This window comes from Gadus chalcogrammus, chromosome 23, assembly GCF_026213295.1.
Source record: "Gadus chalcogrammus isolate NIFS_2021 chromosome 23, NIFS_Gcha_1.0, whole genome shotgun sequence".
Classification (NCBI taxonomy): domain Eukaryota; kingdom Metazoa; phylum Chordata; class Actinopteri; order Gadiformes; family Gadidae; genus Gadus; species Gadus chalcogrammus.
Genome location: NC_079434.1, coordinates 10,460,188 through 10,479,828, shown reverse-complemented (window position 1 = coordinate 10,479,828; position 19,641 = coordinate 10,460,188). Strand labels below are relative to the sequence as shown.

The following is a 19,641-nucleotide window of genomic DNA, read 5'->3' as shown; positions in this document are numbered from 1 at the left end:
GGAGGGTGGGGGGGGGGGGGGGGGTGGTTGAGTAGGCCCTGGGTGGGTAAAAAAAAGAAGGAAAGAAGAGAAACGCGATGATGCACAATGAGCTGCCTAGGACACTGCGTGTGCGTGTGTGTGTATGTGTTTGTGTGGAGGGGGGGGGGGCAAGGTGTGTGTGTGCGTGTGTGTGTGTGTGTGTGTGTGTGTGTGCGGACTGCAGCAGGGTCTGAGAGGGATGAAGAGTAACACAACAGTAAAAAAGAATCCAAACACCCCTAGCGACCGCCCCACTCAGAAGGAGGCGCTCCTGTAGGCGGCCTCTGAGCAGGACTGGTGCTGCTTACCGGTGGCACACTAGACCCTTTTTTTAATTGTATAGACTTTTAAATAACTTTAAATGTTTATTTTCTTTGCTTCTACGCATTTAAAGCAGACTATTACAGACCTATAACACCCTACAGAATGCGTCTTTCTTTCCCCGGAGCCAACGAGCCGGAATGTTATCCGCCTAAATATGGAGGACGGTCGCAAACCGTGCCCCAACATCATGTGGTAGAGGCCGACGAAGGTGCCACGTCTGGAGACCTCCAGCCCCTCCGGCCGTCCTGCCGACGCGCCGTCAGAGACGGACCGGACACAATCACTCTGGACCCTCTTCATCGTCGTTCAGCCCTGACCGGTCGGCGGGCCGGTGGTTATAATGAACAGCTACGTGTGTGTGTAAACGTGTCCGCTACTCCGGGTCACGTCTCCCCCCCCCCGTCCCCCCCGTCGTCGGGAAGAGAGACGTGTGGACGAGGATTGTTATGGATGTGTGAATATGTACATGTTTACAGGAAGTCTTGTATGGAACATTTAATCAGTAATTGTACAGTTATTTTGTGTTCTTGTTCTTTTCGTTATGCTTCATGTCCCTATGGTTTCTCCGCATCTACGGTTTCCTTTGGCGGCGTTGATGAGCAGGATCTGTGTACCGACGGAGTGAATATCGATGAATAAACCCAATTGTTTTGCAATCCCTGCGCCCGGTGTGTTTCTGTGCGCCCTGGCTAGTGCGAAGCTACAATCTGCTGATAAAAGTGGACTTTGTGGGGACACGCGGCTGAGTTTTGTGGCCTCTTGACATATAATTAAAGAAACATCCAGTTAAGGAGTGCTGGGCACCGCGGCTCTGCCCCGCCGTGCATTACCACATGCACAAATTAAGAAGGTGGCTCCCTCATAAATCTGCCTGCCCTCTAGCGCGCTCCAGTCCCGGAAAGATGCTATCCTGCTTGGACCAGCTCCATCCCTCCCTCTCCTCTCTCCCTCTATTTCTCCTCCATCTCCTCTTCCCCCATCCCTCTCTTCTCATCCCTCCCTTCATCCCTCGTCCCAACCGCTCTTCTTTCGCTCCATCCTTCTCTCCCTTCATCCCTCCTCTATCGCTCATCCATCCTTCCCTCTCTTCTCTGTCCCTCCATCCCTCTTTCTCCCTCAGCTCTCTCCTGTCCTCCCTCTCTCCTCCGTCTCTCCTCCCTCCCTCCCTTCCGGCCTGTATACCAGCCAGGGAAACTGAGTGGTAATTGGGTCTTAAAAAGCAGAGCTGTCTCTGAAATGAGGCGTTCATCTCAATTACTACAAGATTTATTTCGGACTATTAGCCGTGATGAATTCTATCTGACAAAGTTAATGCAGGATGCTATGAATCACTGTGTGTCTGTGCGCTATACTTTAGATCGCTCATCGTCCTCTTAATAACTAATTGAAGCTTTTAGCTTTATTTATCTGAACAGTCAACACCAACAGCTCTTGTAAAGGGGGACTGCACTTTAAGAGAACATTGGACCCGCCCGCCGTGTCATCCAATTCCTGTCTCGGATGAAAGTTTTGAGGCAGTCTAATTTAGGGAGGAAGTTGAGATTCGGGTTAATTATAACCATACATCTGAGCATGGTGATGATCATCATAATGTTAATGGTCTTCTCTAATGCTCAACTTAAACGCCGATTCATATCCGCGCTGGTCATGAATCTGATAAATCAGACACTACCGCCATCTTGCGGTCTGATCGTTATGCTTTACTTAAATAAATTAGCACCGTTAATTTTTAATCTTGCCGATTGTAATTGACTGGAGAAATAATTGCATTGGATAAATAAATGAATTGTACGGTGAAGGAAGGGCAACTTTATTTTAGAACTTCATTTCATGTAGGTTATAATCACTTTAGGTAAAACACCAGGGCACCAGATGGCAGGTCTGCCATCTGAGCCGAAATCGATCCGTTCATATTTTCAGCAGTGAAGGGCTTTGGCGTTTTGATTTGTTTCATTTTATTGCCTATCAAGATGTCATGAAACGTTAAGCACGTTCAGTCATACATCGCCAGAGGAAAGTGGAATGTCGTGTCGGATAAGACTGTAATCATTTACACTAGCGGTATCAGCCGTGGTGATGGTGATGATGTTGATGGCGGCGGGATGTGATTATCTTTTCTTACTATCCATTGGGGTTGAGGATGTGATTAAAGAAGGGCTCTGCGCTGCGATTTTAATTGGTTATTGACCGCCATAATGTCTTCTATAATTAATAGACATCTATCATCTCGACTCGTACCCGCTGCCTGGCGCGCGCTCCGGCCGAGACGTCCTTCTCTTTCAAATCAATGGCGGGCAATTTCTTCGTTTCACTTAAAACTGAAATGACCCGCCCGGCTTTACAGTCGTAATTAACCTGAGCAAGTGGATAATTCCCTAATAACTTTATCCACATTATTAACATGTGAGCTCATTCGTTTCTGCCCAGTAGGCCTATTTGTAAATTAAGAGGCCTAGGCCTATAGTTTGTCAAATATTGGATTCAGAAATAATTCAAGTTTAACAAGAGTCTCTCATCTTCTAATCCCCATTCCAGCACTTCGATGATTTCGATTGATCAGGACTAGTCTCCTGTTAACAATAATAATGTCGATACTTCCTCCAGAGATGTTTGCGCCTCTCTCGGCGGCCAGAAGATGGCGCAACAGGCCGGAACGCAGCTGAGACGCGTGTTTCTACAAATTCAAGAGAACGGTCCAACAAAGTTGGCAGAAGTACATTTGATTAACAAGGGAAAGAAAAACAGGGATGTCTAACAACACGTTTGGGAGAAGGAGGAGATTAAGATATCTCGGGACATGCGCAGTGCCGCTTCTGCACTGAGCGACTTGGCGGCGCGCAGCGGTGAGCCGTTATAAGAACCCCGCAGAGAAGCGACTCCACAAGACGCAGCGCTCCCTGAGACTTTCCCCTTGAACAGGTACGTTTTACTGCACGGTAACGTGATGTTGTTTGATGTTAAGGTATTTTTTTCTGCTTATAGGCTGATCCATCTAGCGCCACTGTCCGCTTCGCAGTCGCGTCAGTTGATCTCCCTGGTGTCTGCGTCGCTCTCTAACTGCTTCTTCTTCAATATGGTCATCATGATAATATGTAATAATTAGTTTATTAGTGTTATCTCCTAGTCCCAATAAATGCATCAACAACATATACTACTTGAGTTGCAGTATCAGCATACCCTAACGAAAAACAACTTAAAACTATATTTCAGCCTTGATGGGCAGGTGTTTAAATGACCTCCCCTGTTCGGGTGACACAGTGTTTACGGAACCAGAGGCTAGTGAACAAGTTCGGTTTTGGCACTACAATGATGTTCCCAACATTAGTAAGCAATGCATTTATTCAACAACCTCCCTCAGTTCTGTAACTTTGTGGGAGCCAGAGGCAGAGCCCTGAGGAACCCCTTCAGGTGATACGGTGCGCACCAGAGTTCGCTGCTTATCTTTTAACGACAGGGAGTACAGGGAGGAGAAGCTTCCCGGTAGCTGCTTTCAGAATCGCATTCCTGCTGTCAGGTGTGTTGACACGGGGATCGGCTCCGAGGAGAGGACTGTTTCTGAGGATAGTTGTCCCAACCAAATGTTTGACGACCAGGGTCAAGGTCAAGGTAACATGGATGGACGTGATGTCATCACTTGACCCATTTTCGACAAAGAACCATTCGGTCATGTTATAACACGACCCATAACGGAATCGACCCACAATTGGCGAAATGGTAAACACAACATAATTAACCGCTTTTTTTAAACAAAACCTATATTCAACCTATAAAAATAAGAAAAAAAAGAACGTTTCACTTCCCTAGTAAGAAACTCTGACTTATAATAGTACAGTCGGCCTATTGTCGAACCAAGATAACTACTTTTCTCAGCGTATCAACAAATCTTCTGGGCGCTCTGGTCTTCAGCCACCGCTGCAGCTCTTTACTTAAACTGCTAGTGAGTCCAGAACAGCTATTTTCTATCGTAAACGTTTGCTTTATATTTAATATATTTAAAGATACGTAACTTGCGCAGGCCATTATCAAACAATGCTTATTGCGTTGATAACATTGCTTTAAGGTAGGCCTATACATTATGCTTTTTCCGCAATGGTGCTAGCTGTCAACGTCGTGCAGCTTTCCAATTCGGAAATTAAGACGTTATTTTGCTTTTGCACTCAATGGTCTTTTTTGAGGGCCTTTTTGAACATTGCCAGGGATAGGGCAGAGCGTATGTGGAGTGGTAGGCGTTTCCAGAGTGTGGGAGCATTGGCTGGTAACAAGTGGAGCTGTTGGGGTAGCCTACTTTTTAAATCTGTTTGATATTAACTTTTACCGTTCAATTTTTAAAAATAGTCAAATTGCATAGGCTTACTTTATGGGTCAGCAATGTGGTTACAATCCAATATAGGCACATTATCAACAACATCAACAACAGTATTCTCCGACATGATGTTGGAGAAGAATGTTCTATTCATCCCAGTGTGGCCTGTTGTTTGAGGCCCTGTGTGTTGGTCTCAGAGACAGGTGATGCCTGGTTCTGTTCTGTTGGCTTCTCAGAGCTGGTACGCACTGAAGCATTGTGGGTAATGGCTGACCCACATTTCTCTCTCTGAGGGCGCTTTTCATCAGGACACTCTTGTGTTCTGAGTGAAAAGACACACACACACATACACACACACACACACATGTACACACCCACACAAACAAACACTGTGTGCGGAATGCTTCAGACAACAAAGAGCGCGAGAACACCTACACACACAAACACACACACACACACACACACACACACACACTTCACGCACACACAAAGAGACTACAAACTATACACAGGCCATACAAGCTCTTTGTGATATGCACACAAACAAACACACACACACATTCACAAACATTGTGCCACATACATTGCAAGATACACAGAAACACACACTGTGCCCATATTGTTTTCTTCAAAGTTGATTGCATATCTCAGACGAGTGGAGTGGGTGTAGGAGAACGTACTTAGTACTACCAGAGAGTTCAGTCTGTAAGCATACGTGCAGTCAATCATTGTTTTTCTTTTTACACTGTACATGTGGGATTTCCATACTCTTATATAGTCTTATCTCATATTTGTAATCGAGGTAGGAGAAGTCTTTGGTGAATCCTGATCTGTTTATTTTAGATGGCTGGCGGGATGAATACGAAGGCGTGCAGAGGAGCGCTGCGTAGGCCTTCTCAACAACAACACATATGTCTGCCACTGCTAAATAAAATAACAGCAACCGCCTGCCCCACAGAGTGACATGCTAGGGAAAAAAAGGGTTGTTCTGTTTTTCTTGTAATCATCAAAATAAGACTATTTGAAGTATAATTTGAATCTATAGTAACTAACTTAACACCCAATGACAAAAACACTAGTAGCAACCCATCCTAACACATATCAAAACAAAGCTTTAATTTACTCACCAGCAGTCTCGGGCAGCAAAGGTCACAGGTTATATCTAGCAAGCTGAACTAGTTCTCTGGTTGTTTCCTGGGTGTTAGCTGTATGGCTAAATCTGTCTTTCAGATCTGACGGAATTGTTCTGGTGCTAGAGGGATCCGAACAACAGTTGCATCTGCATATAAATAGTTGGAACAAATGTTATATTATTTTAATTTGATCAACAATCATAATAGTGCAAAGTTCTGAACAAAATGTGCACCAGTTGAACATGGTTATCTTATCTTCAACCCGACTCACACTGCTACACTCAACGTTGTTTGCTCCTCAAATGCTTCAATGGTCCTTACGTGTCTTAAGTCCTCACAAGCAATTAACACGACAATGTTTAATCTGGTCAAGGAATCCTTATAGTACTGAAATGCATTCTAAAAGCATAGTATAATCTAATACTTTGCTAATATAACCTCCGAGCATTGAAATATCCCCACGAGATAGCCGTTAGAATTTAAATGATTTTCGAGCGTTGGATCTTCTATTACTTCGACAAGCTATCTTTAAAGTATGTAAATACATCAAAAAACAATCACCAAACTTTTAGCTTCCTTGCTCCTTGAGGTCTTCTTCTAAGTCAAGATCAGACAGTTTTTCTTTCATGATCAAATGCACCACATGGTCATTCCATGCGATGTGCACGGACGACAAAGCAACAGCCGCGTGTGACGTAGCATGTTATCGTTGTGCAACATGCTCAAAATATTAAAAACAAGACAAACAAGCAGCAGCTGTCCTTCCTGTCACGTGTCTTGATAATGTCACGTGTATTAATACTCTCATGTGTATTAATACACTCATCAGATCTGAGTGTCTGAAGCTGTGCATCAAGGCCAGGCCCGCATAGCGCTGTCCCTCTCAGAGCCATTATGTAACCTGACTGTCCCGCCGAAAGCTTCTGCATTCCTATGCTCCCCCCCCCCCCTCCACACTCATATTAAGATGCCCTCTCCTCCACCGTTGCCAAGGGACGTAGCGCTAACACCGCGCTAACAGCGCTCCTAGCCACAGTCCCTTCACCGCACGCACCGATAATCTCACTGTGTCACTAACGTAGCTCCGCTATCTCTCCATTTGTAGAGCCCAGAGGAGGAGCCTTACTTCTGACGCAGGGCACCCATCCACACCCCCATCCACACCCCCATCCACACACCCCACAGAAGCATGGTGGACTACTACATAATTCTTGGAGTGCAGAGGAACGGGTCGGCGGACGAGATCAAAAGAGCGTAAGTTATCCGCTCGCCTTGCCTGCCTGTCGGGTGCTCTATGATGAGGTAACGATGAGGAAATTAGTCTTAGTTTAACATTACTGGCCATGTAGACAGGCACGCACACACACACACACACCCACAGCCACAGAAAGATAGACAGACACACACACAAATTGTATTTGGTTATACATACACTCACAGAAACACAAATTGTGTTTGGGTGTAAACACACTCACACACACTCACACAAGGCTTACGGTTACTTTGTGACATCATGCGGGTGACCTTCGTGTTCTCAGGGTCAACTAGCTGGAATGCCAAAGTACCACTGAGGGGTGCTGACTTCACCCCCTCAGCTCTTCTGTTAAACCTGTTGGGGCTGTATGGAGGACAGTGCACATGACAAGGGTGGTACAGGTGTGGTCTAGGGCCCTGTGGGGCAGGGACCTATATCTAGACCATAGAGGGCTAGGCTAACCCTAACCCTTAATGCTTATTTAGGATTGGCACAACATGACAAATCCCATCATTCATTCTGATGAACAAGCCAATATAAAGGTGGAGGTTAGGACAAAGCCAGTGAACAGAGACAGCAATCAAACAGGTTCTCATGACAGTAAGCTACTTTGCTGAGCCACGACCCGCTCTCTATCAAGATGTATTCTCTGCTGTGTGTGTGTGTGTGTGTGTGTGTGTGTGTGTGTGTGTGTGTGTGTGTGTGTGTGTGTGTGTGTGTGTGTGTGTGTGTGTGTGTGTGTGTGTGTGTGTGTGTGTGTGTTACTGTGTGTGTGTCTGTGGGTGCGCGTGAGCCTGTGTGTTTGTGCATGTGTGTCTTTATTTGCCCTTCTCTGTTGGTTAAGCTGTGTGTTTGTTCACCCAAACACAATGTGTGTGTGTCTGTGAGTGCGTGTTAGTGTGTGTTTGTCCCTCTCTGTAAGTTTACTACTGGCATTCATTCCATTAATGTGCGTGTGTGTGGGTGAGTGTCCTTGTCATTTTGCAAGGTTATGTGCAGGGTTTTTGTGTGTATATGTTTGGGTGTGAGTTTGTGTCTCCTTGTGTGTTTGTATCTCGTGTGTGTTTACGGTAGTCTTGGTTACAACCCTAAAAAAAGATCAGATGATTCTCCAGGGCTTTAACTGCTAACTGTTTTAAAGCAGTGCCTCTGTGGCATCATACAACCATATGATTGGAATGGACACAATCTCTAGAATACATTAACAATATCGTGTATTTAGAAATATACTGACAACATCCAGATTTACTACAACCGATTTTCCAAAGGTACCGAAAGCTGGCGTTACAATGGCACCCGGACAAGAACCCTAACAACAAGTGCGAGGCAGAGAGGAAGTTCAAAGAGCTAGCAGAGGCCTACGAGGTGCTGTCGGACGGTGAGAGATGAACCCGTTGTGCTGGTTACCATGGTTACCCTTTTTCCTGGTAACCTGCTTTCCTGGTGTTACCCATTGTCCCTGGCCACCTATTGTCTATGGTGACCTGTTGCCCTGGTTGCCTGTCGTTGTGATTACCTGATGCCGTGGTTACCTGTTGGCCCAGGTTACCTGTTGCCCTGGTTACCTGTTGCCTATGGTAACCTGTTTCCCTGAATACCTGTTGGCCAAGGTAACCTGTTGTCCTGGTTATCTGTTGTCCCGGTTACCTTTTTATCTCATTCACCTGTCTTCAATGGGCACCTGTAAGATAGCCTTGGGTTTTGTGTAACACGTGCCGACGCTGAGTCCCTCTCCTCTGGCCCCAGTCACCCAAAGGACCACGTATGACCGCTATGGAGCAGAAGGAATGTCAGGCAGGATGGGCGGTGGATGCGGAGGAAGTTCAGGTAGGACGTTAAGATGTCTTGAACATGACTTCACACCAACATGACATCAGAACATTAAAACATCCACATCCATTCCTATTGTACTCTCATGATGCTAGTGATTATTGATGGTGTATTGGTTGTTGTATTGATTATTGGTGATGTATGTGTAGATGCATTGATTACTATGTATTCGTTGATTATTGGTGATGTATTTGTTGATGTATTTATTACTCATGATGTATTTGTTGATATGTTGATTATTGGTGATGTATTGTTGATGTATTGATCATTCATGATGTATTGTTGATGTATTGATTATTGCTGGTGTATGTGTTGCAGGAGGCCACTATGAGGCTCACTATAGTAGTAGCAGCTTCGCATTCCGTAATCCACAGGACGTTTTCAGGGACTTCTTCGGTGGTGCGGATCCGTTTGCAGATTTCTTCGGTAAGGCCTCTAAACCCACTTACCATAACCCGCCAACCCTAACCCTAACATTGCACCCCGTTCATAAATCAAACTAACCTCAACCCTTACCGTTCACACATCTAATACAACCAAACTAACCCTTATCGTTCACTCCTGTAATAAACCCTAACTAACCCTTTCTCTTACCTTTCATTCCTGTATAAACCCTAACTAACCCGTTCCTTCCACTCCTGTAATAAACCCTAATTAACCCTCACTCTTACCTTTAACTCCTGTAATAAACTCTAACTAACCCGTACCTTTCACCTTACCCTAACTGTCACATATGTGCATCGTGAATCTCATCATGATGAAACCTGCCTTATTTCGGATAAATGCAGCTGATATTGTTTGCTTCCACTGTACAATTATCTATTGAATCCCTCTGATCCTCAGTATTGCGTGTCTGTACAAGCACAAGTATGGGCAAGTCTAAACAGTTGGGTGTGATTCCTGCACGTTCAGAATCAGAACAAATTGATATGCAGTGAATTAGACCTTACGTTACACCAAAAACAATTATATTATTCCTTAAGGTGGCAGTAGAAGCTCAATAAGAAGAATAAGGAATAGTGTATAAAGAAGCTCACACTGAATGACAGGCAGACCCGAGTGCTACAGCTGTATAAATAAGTTTTGCAAATGCGCATTCGCGCACTGTGATTATGGATTTAATGCTATGCCATACGTGCACACTCACTTACAGAGGGGTATTTTACACGTTAACCTTTCTCCGCTGTCATAAAGCCTTACTTTATGGACCAGGAATGCAAAAACCAAACCTAACCCTCCTTTTCCTACTGGGTTAGGCCAAGGTTAACGCTAACGTTGAGAAGTAACATAGGGATGGTTAAGACAAAAAAGTAATTAATATGTAATAATTGTAAACTAGTGTCAGTCCTGAAACCAGCTTGGACAGAATGAAATGTAATAAATGAGTTACTCACTTTGTTGTATTGCTAACACTGTATTGCTAGTTTAATAGTATATGACTATTACTTGTAGGTATAGTATTGCTAGTATGCCTACTTCAGTTTAAAAGTAATTGATAGTAGTTAGTATTGTATTATTATAATAGCTTCACTTATTAGTATTGCTAATATTGCGAACATGATAGTCTAATTGTAGGTAGGTCGCTGGGCAGTGATTGGCTGGTGTGGTGTTCTCTGATTGGCCGGTGCTGTGGACATGGTCTGGGTTGGTAGGCATGTGGTCTGAGCGCCTGCAGCTCTAAATATGGAGAGCAGACAGTGGACTGAAATGAGGACCTACATCACTCTGGTGGAATGCTTTCGAAAATAGCTTCTGTATTAAAACAAGAGTAGCTTGAGTAACACCAGGGAGGGGGGCTAGTGTCCATGTGTGTGTGTGTGTGTGTGTGTGTGTGTGTTTGCAGGCGTACACACACATACACATTGACACGTGAAAGGTTTGGTACAACTTGCGTCATTGTTTGAAACCTGAGAATTTCCAAATGCTTGTTTTGATCGAGAACTTAAAAAGTCAATGAATCCGCTGTTTCAGCTGGAATTAGAACACCATGAGATTTATAAAAAACATATTTTGGCTGAGAGTCTTAGGAAGTAGGGAGGGCGTATTTTGACCCTGCGCAACTTAGTGATACCTTTTTAGCAACGTCCCTGCAATATAGTGAGCAGAATTGTGTATGAAATGCGCTGTTCACCATGTCGTTATACTGGGAAGCTCAACCCTCACCCGGACGCAGACATCATAATAAACCGCTGCTCAGACCGACATCCACACATCCACACACACCGTAGGGATACAGGAAATGTACAGGAAGCCTCACCCTCTCTCGGACATGATCATTAAAATCAACTGCTTTCCGGAGCAAGTTCCACACATCCACACATCATTATACTATAAGTGTCAGCGAAGCTCAACCCTTTCTCGACCCATACAAATTTTAGTAACAGTTACAAATGGCATAGATTACTAAATTCATCACAATCATTTAAGAAATATAACCACGTTTAAAGCGACCGGCTTTTCGAAAAGGAAGTTGAACAGCGTATATGGTGTGTTTCCACCCAAAAGCAGGTAGATTTAACCTTAGTGTGTTTCATGGTTGGTCCATCAGGGTTTGATAAGTAATCGCGGTGTTGTGACCCCCCCCCCCTCCCCCCCTCCCAGATGACAACTCCTGTCATGGGGGCCTCCACGGGGGTCTTGGAGTTCACCATGGGGGGCTGACCCACAGCTCCGGCGGATCCTACTCCCAAAGCTTCAGCTCCAGCTCAGGGTTTAATTCTGGTAAATACTAACGTACTACCACACAAACACACAAACACACACACCAGCAATCCTTTCGCTGTCTGCTCACACCTCTAGGCCAGATGTAGAGCTCTAATCTAGCTGTTAAACATTACGATTTTGAACTCTTATATAGATGTAGTGCTCCGGGACAGATGTTAAACTCTAATCCAGATGTTGAGCTCTTAACCAGATGTTTTCCATATGTAGAGCTGTAATCCATCTGCTATACTCTAATCCAGAATTAACCTTGAATACAGAGGTAGAGATTTTATCCAGTTGATTCAACAAATCTAGATGTTGAATCTCTAATCCAGATGTTGAATCTTAAATCTGTAATCTAGATGTTCCCCTTTAATCTAAATGGTAAACTCTAATGTAGATTATGAAACTGAAATCTGTTCAACGTTTAAACCATATTGAAGATTTAAACATCGAAATTTGCACCTAGATTTAGAGCTTTTATCCAGATGTTTAAAATCTAACCCTGATGTTGAACTCCTATCCAGATGTTTGAACACAAACCCAGATGTTGAGCTCTAACCCTGCCTCTCTGTCTCTTAGGGTCCACATTGGGGCAGTTGGGAGGGATCGGTGGCGGGTCTATCGCCTCATTTGGCTGCGGGGGAGGGGGAGGGGCGAATGCCAAATCAGTCTCAACCTCCACCAAGTTCATCAACGGCAGGAAGATCACTACCAGGAGGTACAGTCTGTCTGTCTATCAGTCTGTTTGTCCACCTATATAGATACACGTATGTAGTTACATAGGTTGGCTTGTTATGAAGCTAATTCAAACGTTCATCTGTTTGTGTGTGTGTGTGTGTGTGTGTGTGTGTGTGTGTGTGTGTGTGTGTGTGTGTGTGTGTGTGTGTGTGTGTGTGTGTGTGTGTGTGTGTGTGTGTGTGTGTGTGCGCGTCTGCGTGTGTTTGTGTGTGTAGGATCGTGGAGAACGGCCAGGAGAGGATTGAGACGGAGGAGGATGGTCAACTCACGTCTGTGACAGTCACCGGTAAGGCGGAGGAGCACAACATGTGCTGTCATTAGTTCCTCCTCCTGGTCAGCCTCCTGGACAGGAAGTAGCCCCTCCGGAACAGGAAGTGACTCCTCCTCCTGGGCTAACCACAGGAAGTACAACAGGAAGCAGTGCTGGTATAGCCAGATGCCACTAGAGTCATTCCTCTGGCTTTACATCTCTCTCTCTCTCTCTCTCTCTCTCTCTCTCTCTCTCTCTCTCTCTCTCTCTGTCTACTGGACCAAATTGTTTTTTCATCTCATTTTAAGAGCAACCAATATTGCAATTCCAATGGTTACTCTTCAATAGATTCATTATATTTAGTATTTTAATTCTTGGTATTGATTTTAATATTGTTTTTATTTTGTACCATTATCCCTTTTCTTTCCTGCCTGCTGGTTAGAGAGCTTAAAAAAGTAGAAGCACCTGATTGGTATAGCGCCTGATTGGGGCTTTTACAATGCCATGGGACCATCTTAACCAACCCGTCTCTAACCTCGAGCAGCATGTCTCCATCCTACGTGAATAGAACTGAGCAATAAAGTATTAACCTGTGTGTTCTTTGGGTTTGCCTGGGGTCTTTTATTGTTATTTGTTTTCCATCTATGCATGAGCATGTTTTTTGGCGCTTCCCTGTCAACGGTTAGCCCACGACTGGCACTGCACACAAATTAACATACTGTACTGGTTTGTATGGACTTTGTAAAAAAAAAAAAGCAAAACATTTGAAAGTTAATAAACATTACCTGTGTTAGTCATATGTCGTGTGTGATGATTTGATTGGCTGCCTGACATCAACACATGCACGCTCCCCTCCCCGCTGCCCCCTCCACCACCACGAGTCCATCACCACCGTGACCTCACCCCCACCGCGACCTCACCAGCATAACATCATCATCACCATCATCCCGCCACTCACTATGTTTTTATTTAATAATATTACGGGTTTTATATTCGTTAATATAAACAAATATAAAATCACCAAAATAACTATAAAATGATCTTGCATTCATTGCATTCGAATAACCTCATCAGTTTGCTGTTATTCTTAAAAGTGAATTCTTTAAAATGTTTATTTAACTATCAACTATTCAGCCATTAACCAGACACTTTATCCAAAGTTTCTTCAGATGAGTGAAGGAGGAAGGGGTTGGTGGGCATCTTGCTCAGGGTAGGACTGCAGATACTGGGGACTATGATCTCTCAGATGGCACACTGACCACTACTAGACTATCATTCGTCTGACAGGGCTTCACAGTGAGTCGAGGAAGAGGGTCAACATTTTACAGAAAAACGTGTTGCCTTCAATCATAGTTCATAAGGATGATGTGCAGACGTGTTGAGCAGATCTGTCAGGGCTTTATCATAAGCGTGGGCAGGTATAGGAGCTACCTTGGCAGGTACATAAACTACCTAGTTAGGCATATGAGCTACCTGGGCAGGTCTATAAACTACCTGGGCTGGTATATGGCCCCTCTTGTCCTCACTCTTGTGTGGTAAATGAAATTCACCTCTTTGTCTTCTAACCACCATGCCCCCTGTTATTAAATAGGGACAACATTTAACAGATACACATGTGACCTTCTAGCATAGTTTATTAGGATCATGTGCAGATGTTTTGAGCTGATCTGTCAGGGCTTTATTCTGTGTAGGCAGGTAGGGGAGCTACCTGGGCAGGTATATAAACTACCTGGGAGGTATATAAACTACCAGGTCAGGTATATAAACTACCTGGTCAGGTATATAAACTACCAGGTCAGGTATATAAACTACCAGGTCAGGTATGTAAACTACCAGGTCAGGTATATAAACTACCAGGTCAGGTATGTAAACTACCAGGTCAGGTATGTAAACTACCAGGTCAGGTATATAAACTACCTGGTATATATAAACAAAGTGGCAGGTAAAGCAGCTAACGGGGCAGGTATAGCAGCTAACGGGGCAGGTATAGCAGCTACGGGGCAGGTACAGCAGCTAACGGGGCAGGTACAGCAGCTAACAGGGCAGGTACAGCAGCTAACGGGGCAGGTACAGCAGCTAACGGGGCAGGTACAGCAGCTAACGGGGCAGGTATAGCAGCTAACGGGGCAGGTACAGCAGCTAACGGGGCAGGTACAGCAGCTAACGGGGCAGGTACAGCAGCTAACGGGGCAGGTACAGCAGCTAACGGGGCAGGTATAGCAGCTAACGGGGCAGGTACAGCAGCTAACGGGGCAGGTACAGCAGCTAACGGGGCAGGTACAGCAGCTAACGGGGCAGGTACAGCAGCTAACGGGGCAGGTATAGCAGCTAACGGGGCAGGTACAGCAGCTAACGGGGCAGGTATAGCAGCTAACGGGGCAGGTATAGCAGCTAACGGGGCAGGTATAGCAGCTAACGGGGCAGGTACAGCAGCTAACGGGGCAGGTATAGCAGCTAACGGGGCAGGTACAGCAGCTAACAGGGCAGGTACAGCAGCTAACAGGGCAGGTACAGCAGCTAACGGGGCAGGTACTGCAGCTAACAGGGCAGGTACAGCAGCTAACGGGGCCGGTAAAGCAGCTAACAGGGTAGGTATAGCAGCTACCTGGGCAGGTATATAGACTACCTGATGCCTCTCGTCCTCACTCATGTCTGCTAAATGAAGTTCAAGTCTTTGTCGTCTAACCAACAATCCTTCCAGTAATTAAAAGTAATCTGCCAGTGACGTTTTCATTTCGCTAGGAGGACAAAGAATGACCTTTAGTATACAAATCCATTAAATGACGAGCAAAATAGAATGTGTATCTGCGATAAAGGGCACTTGTGTGTGTGAGTGTGATCATTTGTGTACATGAATGAGTGAGTGTGTTGATCGTGTGTGTGTGTTTTTTTTTGTTCAGTTAATATGTGTTTACGGAATTTGCCCAGGGCCGACCAGGGGATGGGCCATCATGTTGGTTCGTGCACAATGAAGTTCAGCTGCAAAACAATCCGTTCACAGTTTATTCCTCTAAGTGGTCCATCGAAACCTCAAGTTGCTGCAGCGGACTGCTGTTCTAGCAGTCACTGAAGAGTCCCAGGATTAACACATATAAAATGTACAGGTATAATCTAAAGTTAAAATAGGGAATATATATATATAATATCCCTGTATCGATTTTTGAAATTTCCTTTACATCCCAACAACAATTAAAAGGACAAATCAAATGCTCGACAAATACAATTATATTATCCGGTATATGTTGCTGTCGCAGGCCTGTAATCCAGTCAATTCATTTGTGTCTAATACAATTATTTGACGGGGTTATTCCAGGCCTTGGACAGGCTGACATCTGACTGACGTCTGACATCAACACCCGTCTCACCTTTTGCCCTCACAACCACGACCTCACTACCACCACAACCGCACCACCCCCGTGACCTCACCACCCCCGTGACCTCACTACCACCACAACCGCACCACCCCCATGACCTCACCACCCCCGTGACCTCACTACCACCACAACCGCACCACCCCCATGAACTCACCACCCCCGTGACCTCACTACCACCACAACCGCACCACCCCCGTGACCTCACCACCCCCGTGACCTCACAACAGCTTGACATCATCGTGCCCATCATCTCGCCACTCATTATGTTCGACAGTTTAAAATAATTTAAAATCAGAACCATACAATACTATCACATTTATTCTGAATATCCTTATCAGTTTGTTGTTTTTAAGAGTGAGTTTGTAAAAAAGTTGATTTAACTATTAACTATTCAACCATTGACCAGAAGCTTTATCCAAACGAGTCAGAGGAGGTAGGAGTTGGGGTGCATCTTGCTCAGGGTTTGACTGCAGCCCCTGGGGATTGAATCCAAAATCCTTCAGCTAGGACTCAAACACTACTACCACTACCACTACCACTACTAGACTATCATTCATCTGACAGGGCTTCACAGGAACACACTAGAGGAAGAGGGACAAAGCTTGAACCCAAACATGTGTGACCTTGTGTCACAGTTCATTAGGATGATTTGCAGATTTGTTGTTCAGATCCGTCCGGGCGTTATGGTTAGTGGTTAGCAGGTATAGAGGATGTTTAGGTATAGGAGCAATATAGGAGCTATCAAGGCAGGTAAAGGAGTTTCATTTGCAGGTATTGGAGCTACCTGGCGCCTCTCGTCCTCACTCATGTCTTGCTAACATGAGTAAGTTCAACTCTTTGTCTTCTAACCACCACACCCCCCTGTAATTAAATGCAATCTGTGGCAGTGACATTTTGGATATCGCTGGGAGGGCAAAGGATGACCTTTAATCGGAAAAGCCGTTAGGAGAAAGACAAGATAGAATTAGTTTCTGAGATTAAGCGCATTTGTGGACATTTGTGTATGGGTGTGTTTGTGTGTGTTTGCTTGTGTGTGTGTGTGTGTGTGTGTGTGTGTGTGTGTGTGTGTGTGTGTGTGTGTGTGTGTGTGTGTGTGTGTGTGTGTGTGTGTGTGTGTGTGTGTGTGTGTGTGTGTGGGTTTGTGTGTGTGTGTGTGTGTGTGTGTGTGTGTGTGTGTGCGTGTGTGTGTTTGGGTGCGTGTGTGTGTGCGCGTGTTTGATGAGTTTATGTCTGTATGGAATTTGCCCACGGCAGACCAGGGGATGGGCCATCATGTTGGTTCGTGCAGAATGAAGTTCAGCTGCAAAACAATCCGTTCACACAGTTTATTCCTCTAAGTGGTCCATCGAAACCTAGCTGGAGCTGCAGCGGGCAGCTGTCCTAGCAGAGATTGAAAAGTTGTGGGATTGCCACATTTAATAAAGTATTTTAATTTAAAGTTCAAACTAAGGCAGGGAATTTAATTATTAAAAAATATATACTTTTCTCTGATTTGTTTAAATTCTCCTAACATCCCATCAACAAACTAAAAGGATATATCAAATGCTCTGACGAAATAAAGAATACAATCCGGTATCTGATGCTGTCGCAGGCATGTAATAAGCCCGTCCAATCCATTCATTTGGGTCAAATGAAATTATTGGTTATTATTGGTGCATTAGCATCAATAATATTTCTTTAATTGCAATATTTAGTTTCAAGTGCTTTTAAAAATGAATATTTGAAACGCAGCCGGCACCGTTTGGCTAATGGTACAACCATGCCCTCTCATGGATAGAAACGACATGCGCCTTTTCAGCGAAAGTAAGCTACGAAAATACACAGGATTTTGTAGTCCTTAATATTGAACAGGATTGTCACATGTGATTATTATTATTTTTTTAAATCGGATAAAATTCTGAGATTGAAGTCAGAACTACAAAAGAATGATCACATGTGTGGACCTAATCCTCTTCCACACTGTAAGAATAAAACGTGAGCGGCACTATATTGTCCGAAAGAATAAGCAAAGGATTTCATTCACATCTTTAACCAAACGATAAAGTTAATTTATGAATTTAACCACGTTTGATAATAGTTGCAATAGGCTATCTGACAACTCATTGCCCCCCCCCCCTAATTTTTACTCAAATGACCCGCTATTTAGCTATTACGCGGACCTTTTCAATTATAATAACCTTTTATATAGGCTATAGCCTACGATTTGCGCTCATGCCTCGGTTAAAACAGTGCAGAGCACTTCTGAACGCATAAAGCACCAGCAACCCAACCAACAGGTATATCGGAGGCTGTGAAAAATAGTTTTATACCCGGTGGTCAATAGTGATCATGACCACCTATAATTTCCCGATGGTTTGGGTAAGAATTTGAAGTTATACAACTTGGGAAATGGCTGGGTGTAGTCTAATATGACATATCTTCAGCGCGTGGTGGCCACACCGAACGGCCCCCAAACAAATATGCCGCTCAAATCTCACTCTAGAGTCTAATGTTTTATGAAAACTTGCCCGCCCTCGATACATTATCCATATTCATTGATAATGAACGAAAGACTGCAACGACAGCATTGACATTTTGACAGACATTCTTTGCCTATTCCATGGCGTTTGGAGCGTGGGTGTATTACCATTAGTGTCCACTAGATGGAGACACATTGCATAAAATAATAAATAAGTAAGTCAAAAAATACTATGCAATAAAAAATTGGATCAACGTTTATACGTTGAGGTAGTGTTAAGCATAGGAGTTAATCTCTCTCTTTCTCTGTTTCTCTCAGATGTAGAAGAGGGGGATGTGTGGGGGGGCTTTTGGAGACCGGTTCCCTTCCTCCCCCTTCCCCCTCCCCCCCAGCTCCTTCTCAGACACTCAACCTTCGACCCCAGAGGAGAGGAGGAGCACCACAACAGAGGTCGGAAAACACATACACACAATTTACACTACGTACACACACACACACACACACACACACACACACACACACACACACACACACACACACACACACACACACACACACACACACACACACACACACACACACACACACACACACACACACACACACACACACGTGTGTGTGTTTGGGGGTGTGTGCGTGTGTGTGTGATTGTGCGGTGTGTATCTGTGTATGAGAGTCTGTGAGTATGTGTGTCTTAATGTGTGTGTGTGTGTGTGTGTGTGTGTGTGTGTGTGTGTGTGTGTGTGTGTGCGTGCATATGTGTGCAGGGTATCTGGACACAAGGAGGAAGAAGTTGTGCTTAAAGGAACCTGACTCCCGGAGGAGGAGACTCTTCCCCCGCTTCGGTGCATTCGGCTCCTGGTTTTAGAAGCAGCCCAACAAGACGCACTGGGCCTGTCTGGCTGGCCTGCCTGTCTGTGCCTGTGTGTCTGTTTATCTCTCTGTCCGTCGGTCCGTTGATGTTGTGCTTCAGCAGCTGACTTTAAATCCCAAAGTATACGACGCATGACTGTAGCGACTGTGTTTTTTTGGCCACTTCAAATAGCTCTTAAGTCTATTTAGGACGGGAAATTTCATAAAGATTATTTTGTGTCTGTTGGCGATGCCACCGTTTGACCCTGTAGCCTCCTGGACAAAGAACTTCAACTTTGAACCATAATCGACTGTCTCATCAATCATCCCTCTCTCTCTCCTCTCTTCTGATTGGATGGTTCCCCGAGCCAGGTTGGGAGGGGGTGAGGGGTGGGGG

The 19,641-nt window shown here is 44.7% G+C and overlaps 1 protein-coding gene across 1 annotated transcript; it reads left to right on the top strand.

Annotated features, from left to right (window-relative positions):
- The first annotated feature begins 3,159 nt into the window (after positions 1-3,159).
- On the top strand, positions 3,160-19,641 carry dnajb6b (DnaJ heat shock protein family (Hsp40) member B6b). The gene is made up of 10 exons (XM_056584492.1): positions 3,160-3,264; positions 6,887-7,035; positions 8,305-8,414; positions 8,783-8,863; positions 9,185-9,292; positions 11,468-11,587; positions 12,152-12,290; positions 12,526-12,596; positions 18,711-18,842; positions 19,160-19,641. Exons 2-10 carry the CDS (start codon positions 6,971-6,973, stop codon positions 19,258-19,260), a joined length of 927 nt encoding a protein of 308 aa, XP_056440467.1. The 5' UTR covers positions 3,160-3,264; positions 6,887-6,970; the 3' UTR covers positions 19,261-19,641.

Coding starts and splice junctions, on each gene's coding strand:
- dnajb6b (XM_056584492.1), top strand. CDS start 6,971: ATGGTGGACTACTACATAATTCTTGGAGTGCAGAGGAACGGGTCGGCG. Junction 8,864..9,184: donor TGGATGCGGAGGAAGTTCAG/GTAGGACGTTAA, acceptor TATGTGTTGCAG/GAGGCCACTATGAGGCTCAC. Junction 9,293..11,467: donor TCCGTTTGCAGATTTCTTCG/GTAAGGCCTCTA, acceptor CCCCCCTCCCAG/ATGACAACTCCTGTCATGGG.